The sequence below is a fragment of the Melospiza georgiana genome, chromosome 8 (assembly GCF_028018845.1).
Source record: "Melospiza georgiana isolate bMelGeo1 chromosome 8, bMelGeo1.pri, whole genome shotgun sequence".
In the NCBI taxonomy this organism is placed as follows: domain Eukaryota; kingdom Metazoa; phylum Chordata; class Aves; order Passeriformes; family Passerellidae; genus Melospiza; species Melospiza georgiana.
Genome location: NC_080437.1, coordinates 28,377,761 through 28,390,149, shown reverse-complemented (window position 1 = coordinate 28,390,149; position 12,389 = coordinate 28,377,761). Strand labels below are relative to the sequence as shown.

Genomic DNA, 12,389 nt, shown 5'->3' with positions numbered 1-12,389 from the left:
TGACAAAATAGCTGCAGTTACATGTCCCAAAATACCAACCACCATAATGGAAAGTAACTTTTCAGATTTTGAAATAAGAGAATTTACTTTGATATTAATGCAGCTATTCTCTCAAATAAAATATTAAATAAACACTTTTTTTCCTGCTTGGTGACACGACCTAGCAAAAGTTAGAGCGCGATTTAATAATGGCTAAACCTTTACTCAGGAATCAGTGAAAAGGAGGTGTTAAACTCATAATGCAGGAGCATTTTCTAACTAAGGCTCAAGCCAAGACCCACCAGACACAATACAAGCCTTTTCTTTGACTTGCCAGAATTCACATTTGAATCTTTAGTGAACAGGTACAAAGCCTGCAATTGCAATTCAGTGTTTTCCACACTGACCAGGAGGGTAAGTTGGCAAACACTACCCTTATTCATTCTGGTCTTAACTTCTCAGAAAGTGAAAAAAAAACCAAACTAAGGGCATGTTGGAAAGTTGTGGGGGTTCCAAAAGCGTGCACAAATGCCACTCAATGGGAAACATGCAGAGCCCACACACACACTCCCCCTTTTCTTTCTCTTTATATGCCAGGCACCAAATATTTAGTTAGCAAAACCCTTTTTTCATTACACCCATGTGAAATGGTTAAATGTTACTATAGAAGGAAAAATTATTCTGTTCTACTGCTGATCCCTGAAGCCACCTGCTATATTCCTTTTTACTATCTGTAATCTTTCTATTTCTACTCTAATTTTCATTGATCACCTCTTTTAGGAGTGAAACCTCTGTAGTATTCATTAAATATTGGAAAAGGCCTATTTTCCTCACATTGGCACCCTAAAGGCAGTTTATAAAAAGCAAATGAAAAGTAAGGGAGGTGCTGCATTTGATCCACTTATTATAAATGTATACAAGCATTAAATTGTCAAATGTACAACTTTAGATCCTCTAGCCTTTGCAGGGATTTCCTCCCTAACTGAGCAAGAACAGCAAGTTTAAATAGACTTTGTGGCCAAGAACCACATTTTGTTGAGGTTCATACAGCAGCTTTAAGGGAAGCTGGCTGTATTTGGGACAGACTACTAAATGATTGCAGAGTAAAAATAAAAAGCTACCAAACAAAAGAACAGAGATATTTCACACTTTTTCCACATGTTTCACATAGTAAAGAACATTGCTAGGAGGAGGCAGAATCACTCTAATACACTTCCAGCTCCATTTTTTCACTTTCTATTCTTTCCTCACTAAAAGCCAGAAACAAGATTGCCATAAAAGTCCATCTTTTTTTTACCTGATAGCAAGTTTTACAGAATCATGAAGTTCCTTCTGAGCTTATTACTAGCATGTTAAAGAGAACCAGCTTAGAGCACAAAGTGGGAAGGTTTTTTCCCTGAGACAAAAGAGATGTGGTCTAGTTTTTACATAACATTTTAAAACATTTATAGCTAGAAAATACTAAAGAGATGTAATATTTTTTTAGTACAAATTAAAGTCTACTTACAGAAGGGAACAGCACTCTCTCCAACACTGATGACATCTGCCTAAATATCTGCTTTGTTCTTAGGTTAGAATTTGGGGTGGAGGCAGAAACAAAAATTTACTATTTTGGTTAGTAAGAAAAATCTGCATGAAGAAAGGTGGACTTACTTGATTAAATTATTTCTCTTAAGAGCCCCTGACATGTTTGAATTCATCTAACACTTTAGCTTTTCACAAGGGCTGTTCAATCAATTATAGTAGACTTCTTGAGAAAAGAGCCAGAAATGCAATGTAATCGAACTGTATTTCTATTGCACTCAATTTCAGTATTCCACTTTTGGAAACCCAAGATCATAAAAACAAAACTATGCAAAACATGATACCTGGCAACTCTAATTTCTTGTAAAACACACAAGTTAGCATGTAACATCACTAAGTCTGTGCTGTGGAAAGCATCAGGAAGAAAGAGCAAATACATCCATCACTGTTTCTTTATCTCTCTTATTAACAAATTCAGAATGTATTTACATTTACAAGAACTTGCAACTAGCATAGAAAAAATTTGTATTTTCCCAGTAACATCACCATAAACTACAGTTTCCTGCTATTCTGTGGCAAAGGTTTTCAGCAAAAACAGGGTTACTAAAATATTATTAGTACTAGCAGAATATAATGAATGCTAGTATTTGTAATGTTTGACAACTGTTTGACAACCAGACATGCAATGTATTCAGTTACGCTAAGAGGTTTTCTTTTAAACACTCCAATATTTGCTTACAATGCCATGAGAATTTCAACAAGCATTTAATATCTAATGACCATATAAAATTTTCTCCTTGAATTCTGATTGAGAAAATATCAAGATAGAGAACAAACCTCTTGAAGTTGGATAGAAACAGTTATTTTTAACAGCAGTGCTTGTATTTCAAGTTTCTCTTCATAGAAGCAACAAAACCAAGCTGGCAAAAAAAGCTATTAACCACTCATTTGCCAACTAATTTTAGACATGGGACAGTTAATCAGTCACAAATAAAAAGTTCACCATTTACCAGATGGCAACTTCACTATAAAGGGAAGCTATTTTTGACCATGGCAATTAGTCTTCTCATGTTTCAAACACTACATTCTATTTTCACATTAATTTTTAAATCTATGTGGCTTTAACTTAAAATAAACTGTACATCAAAAGAATGGAAAATAAACAGCCAGGAACACAATTTGACGAATTGGATTTATTTAGTTTATTTAGCTAAACAGGGTCCATTGGATCTCTTTAATAGGCTGACAGTTGCACTGGGCTGGTTAATAAAACATTCAACACAGTATCTTCAGCCAATATAGAAATGCAAATCCCACCAGAAATATTTTATTCATGAAACAGTAATTTCAGTTACTACCAAAGCAAAAAAAAAAAAAAAAAAAAAGGCAAAAAGAAAAAAAAAAGAAACTGGATGGGGGGAAAAGGGGGGGAAGCGACGCTTGCTTTGCAAACAAACAGCGCCACCCAGCGGCACCGCAGGGACAGCACACGGGACATCGGAACGGCCCGAATTCATCCGGCCCCTCAAAAAGAACCTTCTTCCTATTTTTTATTATTTACCATAGCACGTGTCTCTTCCTATGCAGCACTGAAATGCAAAATAGCCTCGCTCTATCTGGAAAAAAAAAAAAAAAAACAAAAAAAAACAAAAAAAAACCACAATAACAAAAAGCATCATAACACGTTAAGGAAGTCGAGAGTGCAGTTCTAGCCTGAAAAGTAAACACATTCAAATGGTGGGGGTTTTGCTCAGTTTGTCTGATTTCTTTTTTGGTTATCTTTGTTTTTAGCTCGTGGTAGAAACAAAACCAAACTTCTACTTGAAGGAGTGCAGGTGAGCAATACAATGCAGTAAGCATGAGATACATCCTGCTTTCCTGCTTTTCTCATTCATCATTGCTCCCTACACCCATATTCAACTACAGCACCTTTATTACTGCTGCTATCAAAAGGAAGACAACCACAGCTGCTTCTTTTTGCACGACAGGTATGGGAGTATCATTTGGGTAGAGTAACAAACCACTGAGGGAGTGGGAAACAATAAAGCCTTCCCCCTTGTGCCCCTCTTTCCCCCATTCACCTTTTCCATATGAAGTCACTCTCCCCATCAGATGGTTAGAAGAAATTTTGACTGAACATGGCGTCTCCCACTCTCTTTTAGAAAGAACAGCAAACATACTTAACTATTTTGAGAAGTAGAAGTTTTCACATAGGAACAAACTCCATGGTAAACAGAAATTGTAGTTCTCTACTTGGGAAAGGGCTGAAATCTGAACATGTCTACAAACTATCAGCTGGTCTGCCACAGACCACTTTTCAGTTACTTTAGTACAGAAACATTTTGTGTGTGAAGGGAGAAAGGAAAAAGGCATGAATGCTTACAGTGCTCTGAGTCATACACCTGCCATTATTCACTGCCCCCAGCCACACACAAGAGTTATCAGACTCACCAAATCACTTCCTGAAAACACCTTTATTTGTAATCAGTCAGCCAAGCCTAAGCTACACAAATGGGTTTTTCTTAAAATCATGTGCATCACCTCCACCACAACTTGCTGAAGGACCAACAAAGAGCCACCACAAAAGCCACCAGTCTCAGCCCTATGTGTTAACAGATGAGACAGACACAGAATTTCCTGGGAGGGTCAAGGGGGAGTTGGTTCAGAGAAGACTCTAGTCAAGGCATTAGCTTTGCTGACATTAAAAGTTTGCTGCTTGGTTGCCCTCACCCAGCATATTACCTCTTCACACATTGAATTATGAGATGCATAACACACTCATTGGTCAAACAAGGGATGATTCTTTGTAAGCAATACCTACAGAATTACAAAGCCCAGGAGCTAAGGTGTGTTTCACTGGTGTGGCCTCTCAGGAATCTCAGCTAAGATGATCACAACCCTTTAGGTTAATTACAAATTAAGCATGTTAACTCCCATATTTTACACTTTCCTCCACAGAAAAGCATCTCATCACTACTAAATTCCATTATGAAATAAATTGACTTCCATCTGCATAATTCCACACAAAACAATACAAAGAAATTTAAGACATAAATAATTTAAGGGTTATTTACTAATTTAAATTTTCTACAGGGTTCTAAGTCCTAATATTTCATTAGTTTAGGCCTTGAATGTTACCAAAAAAAGGAACAGTTTTTCCTGTATCACTTTTTCCCTATTAAAATAGCAGTAATTTCAAAAGGTGAAATGCCTCTATCTTTTTCCACCACAAAGCCACCAGGGTGGGACACAAGTGAAAACAAGCTGAGGACAATGTGGAGTTAGCTTCTGTAGAAAAGAAGCCAGCCTATTGCTCAGCCCCAGTCAGGCAGACAAATATATCAGAAGTTATTAGAAAAGTACCAGAGGAAAACAAACAGTGCCTCTGTAAGGAGCAGTTTGAATAGAATGTAGAGGAGTGATTACTTATCTCAAGAAGGCGACAGTATCTATAATAATGGCAGTGAAGGAACTTTTGTTCACAATATGCTCTTTCAAAATTAGATTGTCAAAGTATATGGCCAGATAATTCTGAAACTTAGTTCAACCTTGTGTGCACTAAAACAAATCCTCCATTCAAAAGAGCTGTACTATTCACAGAGTGAAAACCAATCTGATTTCAGAACTCTTAAATGTGTCAACAGATCAGGTTTCACTAAAGGCACCTGTACCTGCCCAGGCAAGGTTCTTGTGCACACATGACATTTTGGCATGACAGATTCCCTGCTTTCAAGAACACTGTTAGGATATAACAACTAAGATACACACACAGCAGTCCCACACATAGCTCACACTTTTCTAAGTACAGAACATTATTGCACTATTTGCTTTACAAACCAAAATAACCCAGCAGCAACAGTGGAGTTTTTAAGTTTTAGTTTAAACTGGAGACCTGGGGAAGACTGGCCATAAAGATACAACCAGCAACTTGTCATTTGAAAAAGGGTTTCAGGTGCTTACAGCCATATTTGTCTGGGTAGGTGACTGAACCTGAAATGGGGGAAGTGGTATTTGCAAAAAAACAGCCAGAACACAACAGACACAGCTGTATGAGTTGTTCAGGTGAGCTTCTGGACTCAGGTGGCATTTGAGAGTCATACAAGAGAGCTAACTTTGTCCAATAAAATTATGTCCTGGTTATCTCCTTAAATGTTTTTAAAACTTAACAGCAGCTGAAGTTTTAACAGTAATCTGAAAAAGAACCTGCAGGAGGTATAAATTGTAAATACATACCTCACTAATAACTGAAGCTATGGTTAAAAGCCAACAATGCTTAAATGTTTACTCAAGTTTTGTATAATGTATCTATGTACCTGCAAATTTGCCCCACCCCCTTTCTTCCTCTAAAGGTTATTCTGAGAGTCAGAATTACCAAAATCAGTAGCAATTCTGAGGATTTAAAAGGAACGAGCACTGTCTCCTGAACTGATAACAAATGCTACCTGCAAGATTTACCTCTGTGCTGCCAACAGAATAGGAACAGTTCCTATGTTGCCTCCTTTATTTGATGGCTATTTCTTCCTTCTCAATATGCTCATTGCATTTTCAGCACTGATTGTGCAATATTCATCTCTGTAACATGAATGTTACTGCATAACATGGTCTTACAAGATTTTTATATTTCCTCATCTATTTGAATGCCTTATATGCCAGCAATAAGCTTTTCAGGAAAATAAATGCCTGCCTTTGGTTTTTTCCATTTTATGGTACCCTGACATTGAGCCTGTACATGGAACCCTGGGGATAGATACAAATGCTAGGAAATAAGCATATATTTACTAGGTTTATAGAGTCACATTTTCACATGGACTGGGACAGATTTAGCTTAATGTTTATAAAATCTGGAAGCCTTTTACCACTATAAATCCCCACTATTTAAAGAAAATTGGCTACTTTTAGGTAACAATTAACATAAAATGCTTTATTTCTATGAATAAACAACATCTATAGTCCGCATACGTAAAATACTTTTTTTGCCATCAGAACCTACTTCATCAGGCACAATGGACATTCTACATCTCAAACAGCAAGAAAAGAAAATATTTACAAGCCTAAACCTGTCACAGCATATGCCACAGCACGTGCTGCAGTCAAGAGGGCCATGACACACAGAGTGTCACCACACAATATCAGAAGGCTTCAACCCATACAGAGTAACACCATACCACTGCAGAAGGCTTCAGGTGTCTGCCCATACAGAGCAACACCACTTCAGACGGCTGCAAACATCTGCCCTTGTTCTTCAGCCCAACCTTTTATCCCCTCCTGTTGATGCACTGCCCCTGTGTGCCCTCTGCTCCCTTTGGTGGTTGCTCAGTGCCCCTGGGCACTCCCTGGCTCGTTGCTGTCAGTGCTGCTCACACTGTGCCCATTGAGGTTCTGCTGCAGCCCCACTCCCAATCACCACAAACTGTACCTACTCAAACTGCTCAATGGTGCACTGTTAAATGCAAGGAAAGACTTTTGATAGGAAGATTGTTTTAAGCTTCAGGAGCTCTTTGGCAGGTAGTGCCAAGCCGTGGAACAGCCAGGAAAGCACAAGGCTGTGATGTGCAACTCCACCTGGGGCCACAAGATAGAGCCACCAGCGCACTCACAGCCCGGCAGAGCCCCGCGGTCCTTCCCGACCTAACGGGGAACAACCCCCCCACAGAAAGGAAGGGCTTGGCATGAGCTATTGAAAATGAGATAGTAAACACAAGATTTACATCTGCAAGTGAAAAAAGACAGCATAAGGCTTATCAAACAGTTTCATTCTGTTTCAGTACGTTTATTACAAGCCTGAACGTTGGCTTTTGGAGATGTGTGCAGCTTTTCTGCAGAGAAGCATCACTTCATGCTTGCCCTGTTCTGGTATTTCTCCCCAGAGAAGACTGCAGAGCACTGAGGGGAGCGCCAGAAACCACTCCTGCCTAAAGCTGAGGTGCAGTGCTCACTCTGCTCATTTTCCCCATCAGTATTCACAGTGCTATGCTTCCCGAGTACTTTCAAAGACAAAACTGTGCTATTCTGTTTTTCATAATCACGGTTCTCCTTCAAGAGAGAGGGCTCAGACTGGGCAAGGTGTTTTTTTCTGCTTGGATATTATTTACTGCAATTAGTGTGTTACCACTATGCATGTGCAATCCAGTGCCTTTGCCTTCCAGTGCCTTTGCAATCCTTTGCCTTCACACACCCCTGGACTGCAGAGCACTGACACCTAACTGCAAGGATTAGCAATGAGAGGAAATAAATCTCCTATTTGCAACTTTTTCCTATTTGATTACAAAGTTAGAGATGAAAAGCCACGTTTGGAGTAACTTCTCAACAGCGCTTAAATCTGTATTTTTCAGAATATACTTCAACATAGTGAAGTGTACAGGGAAAAAACCCCTACATATTCACAAAGATGCCACAGCACCTAATAAATAGTATTACAGTGATGGCATTTTGTCATTATTACACACACTGCTCAAGACAAAATAAACTCAGTTATGTATTAAATGTCAAAAATAAACTTTAATGTTGTTCATCCTGCCAGTAAAGAATGGACAAGTGAACAGTCCACAAACCTCATGTTTCCTTCTCCTAGCTTTAAACATGTTGCTATGCTGCTGTTTTCCATAACTGTTTGGGTAAGGGCAAATTTTCAGATGCTATAAGGCATTCAAATAATAACAAGATCAATTCTCATGCTATCAATAAACATAAAATAACACTACTAGTGCTGGCTCTACATTCACCTTGCATTTGAAATACAGAACTTAATGAAAAAGACTGTGCATTGAGGTATGTAGTTTTTGCCATTAATTTTGTTCTATAGTTTCCAACAAGTTGCTAATTTCCTGGATAATAATCCAAAAAGAGTCTTAAATCCTTACATACAAAATTAGAAAAATATTAGTACTTAGAACCTGTAACTATGTAAGGCACTTTTTTGTAACCACACTTTTTGCTTTATAAGAGATTTTTTTCAAGCACAGTTGTTTTCTTCCAGCACTTTGCTCCATCCTTCACATTATTTTCTTTCCCTGATCTTCTGCTGAAGATCCTTGGGTTTGGAGCTGTTGTTTCTATCCATTATTATGACCTGTTCCTTCCTCTTTCTCATCTTGTTTTTGCTTCCTCACTTTGAGCACAAACTCATGTTCTTGTGTTCATGTAACTCCCAGTGCTATGATGCATTTCCTTGCACTCATTTCTCCTCTTCCATACAGTGTTCAGCTCTGAACTCTCTCATTCTCACTTGCCTGGGAATATGAAAGTATGAATTCCACCATCTACCTACATATAGAATAGGCCAGGAACAAATACATGCTGACAGCAAATTCTCACACATCTGAGAAGATAAACAGCATTCACAATTGGTCCAGAAATTGCTCTCTCTGGGAAGTCACTGTTTGGCCACACACAATTCCTACATGGCAACAGATGAGACTGCCCCAAAATTTTGATGCAAGTCTTTTTATTCTAAGGTTCCTCAAACTTTACAAACTGCAACCATCTTCTCATACATTTTTGTGCAACTGCTCAACTTGGCAGAAGCACAGAGGAGTGACAGTCAGCTGGATTTCTTGGCTGCAGGTATAAACACTGACTCCCCTCCCCTGAAGGATTAAACTGCTGCCAGCAACCTGAGGAAATTCACAGCTCTCCAGTGAATGGAAAATACTGCCACTGGTTATTTCTTTCTCCCTACCCTGGAGGAACTGAGCTGCTGTCAATTAACATAGCATTTTCCTACACTTTGCAATGCCTTTGAACTTTTTCATGATTTTACAGGAAACAGTTTTGTCTCTATGTAAATCTATTCAGCGCAAATCCCAGCCACAAAAAAAAGGACTGATAACTGTAGCAGAAGCCCCTAGACAAGGGAATCTTGTTAGTCTGTATCCATTACTCAGAAAAATGTAGTATTTATAACCAATTTGTACAAAAGCCAAGAGGAATCTAAGTGCAATGGAAAAGACAACACAGTGACTAACAAATGAAGTGCATGAGATAAACTACATTGAAAAATTCCACGGATTGGAGATTATACTGCTTTCATGTTACTGCCCACATCACTACAAGCTGTCATTCCTTGAGAAATAGGATTAAAAGCTGACTATTTTGCATACATCATGAACACTCACAGTATCTACTGATGGAGAAACAAGAGTTTCAGGAGGCCAGCAGCTGGAATATTGGTGTGGGACTGCTGCTAAAAGCTTCTCTTCCCCAGTCTGGTTTTCATCGATATACATAGCAAGACACATGCAGAACTCATCCCTCACACTAGTCAAAAATGCCCTCTCGTTTGCCTGAATAATTGCATTGTTTTATTTTGAAAATTCTTAGAGATGCCTTCTTTATGTAATAGGTTAAAAACTCACAAAGTCAGCTTCAAGTTTTCCCATTTCTTGTTTGTAGCTCCTCATTCGACTGCTGTACATCCCTCGGCTTTGAGGTGGGATCTCTCGGACTTCAAGTTCCATCTGCTCAAGCTGACAAGGGACAATAAAGAGGAGGTATATAAATCAAAAGGTTAATTATAGCAAGAACAAATTTACCTGAGTTCAAGAAATATACCTAAGGTCAAGAAATATTCCTTCTTTATAAGGAAAAATGTTGCTTATTCTGCAATATACAAACAATTTATCAAAATCTTTGCACAGTCTTAAGTCAAGAAACAAGTGACAACATTAGTATTGCTAACACTCAGAAGGAATGACTTGAGCCAAATATTTCTGGATTTCAATTCCAACTGTGATGAATACATCTTCTTAAAGAAAAAAAAATAATTAGTAAAACAGGATAATTCCTGCCTACCTTCACCTAGCTGTGCAGTTTTGGAAACCATTGGCTGAAAAATGGCTTTACACATATATATATGTGAAGTTTTATTTACCACCAGCCTGTGTGTTTAATAAAATAAATCTTATATTTAGTAAACTAATTTTTTTTTCTTTAAACATTGCTAACTCAGCAGACTTGCATAACCTAAACTGTCTACCTAAATTTACGTCCTAAATTTATATGTAAGAATATTAAATAGCTGAATTTCAGGGTTCAATGACAATGCTATTCAAGAACTTGTACATGGTCAAATGGATTAAAAAATTAGAGACATATTCTATCCTTCAAAAGCTTTTTTTATTTACTCTTGCCATGTAGATTTCTAAGGGGTCTGAAATACAAGAATATGGCACAGGGATACAGCAAATCAAAAGTTGTAAATGAGGGCTGCTAATTACCTGCCCACTGGGTCCTGGAGCCTGCTCTATATGGTGCTGCCTGTTCAGGAATTCTGTTTTGAACTGCAGAAGAATTCCACACCTGCCTTTTAAAATCTTTCCAATTTACTCAAAAAAAGATAAAAGAATACCTCTCCTTGGTTGCTGTAAGCACCTGAAACAATATTTACTCACCTCCTCCTGATCTGGGTTAAACAATATGGCATAGGAGCAGAAATGCTTCTCAATTAGGATCCCAGGCTACTGGTTGCAGATCTTCACAAGGGACTGCTAGAATTTATTCCTATGTAATCACTGGCTTACACTTTGAAATTTCATCCTCATATCATAAGAAAAGCATCTGAATTTAATCAATGGAATTGCCAGATACTCAAAAGTCATTTTGTCTGATGTATTCTGATTATACAAAATTATATTCAATAATAAACTATAAAGCAGACTTTAATTAAATAGTCACTAATGAATTGAAACACACAAAGCAATTTCTAATTCTACCCAGTTCTTTAGCTCAGGCTTAACTTTCCAAAGGGGTATTATAAATTAAACCAATAGCTGGAATTAATAGCTTATTTCTTATCAATTTCATCTTAATATATTTGATCTCAAATGTTCTACAAACATTTCCCTCATATATATATATATATATATGTATGTATATATATGTATGTATATATATGTATGTATATATATATTTTAATGAAGTCTCAATTCTTGTCTGTTATATAAAAACAAAAACCTAGACCAGTAAATCCAGAATTTGCACCAACATCAGACCATGATCCATGACATCTAAAATGTTCATTCTAAAGAGTCAATATTAGAGAGTGTAAGGTCCAAGAAACAACAATGAAGCATACTTAGGCTGACCAACATTTACCAATGTTTTTTCATCATGAGATTAAATGGGTGCATTTTGTGCCCGGGCTGAGAAATTTCCATGAGAAGCCATGCAGAACATGGTGGTCCAAGCAAGGGTGAACCTAAATGCAACCTAATTTCATGCATCTCCACTTTCAGAACTCACATTATTGGTCATAAAATCATATTTTTCATAAACAAGCAAAAGCAGAGCAGCCCTTCGTATTTCCATTCAAAAATACAACAAAGTAGTGTGGCTGATGTTGCCCACTCCATAATAAGACTCCCCCTCCCACAGGAACTTCTCCATATGAATCTGCTCTGGACTCTGGAATCAGCTGCTGTATTTTAAGAAACTGGTAAGCTTCACTATTCTGATTCTAAGGCCCTGGAACTAAAATAGAGATCTAAACCAAAAAACACAAGACAAGAATAACCCAGCATCTGCCACACAACAATTTTGTGATGTGTTCTTCATCAAAGATAAAGGCAAATAACAGAGAGAGAGTTGTCTTCTTTAAAAGAAGAATTTCACTCAAAAAATCACAATTCTTCTGGCACATGCTAGATTTTACACTCAAAGAATTTCCCCAAGGTTAGCTCAACAATCATCTTTCTTAAAAACCTGTTAAATATAACAATTAGATACTCCACACTGAATGTAGAACAACAAGATTTCTCTCCAGAGATTCCTTACTCCACAGCTCTGGCTTGAAAAGGCAGCCTGGGAGTCTGAAAGTTTTCATGTCAGTTCTGCACATATATCAAATCAATTACACCAGTGATTTTACCCAAACAAAGCAGAAAGTGTTT

At 37.6% G+C, this 12,389-nt stretch overlaps 1 protein-coding gene across 4 annotated transcripts in view; it reads right to left on the bottom strand.

Annotated features, from left to right (window-relative positions):
* Nucleotides 1–12,389, bottom strand: part of VTI1A (vesicle transport through interaction with t-SNAREs 1A) — a 255,367-nt gene that overhangs the window by 234,371 nt on the left and 8,607 nt on the right. For all 4 annotated transcript variants that reach the window (XM_058029598.1, XM_058029597.1, XM_058029596.1 and 1 more), the window contains exon 3: nt 9,858–9,968. In XM_058029598.1, the coding sequence (XP_057885581.1) occupies nt 9,858–9,968 (111 nt within the window). The remainder of the gene's footprint in view (nt 1–9,857; nt 9,969–12,389) is intronic.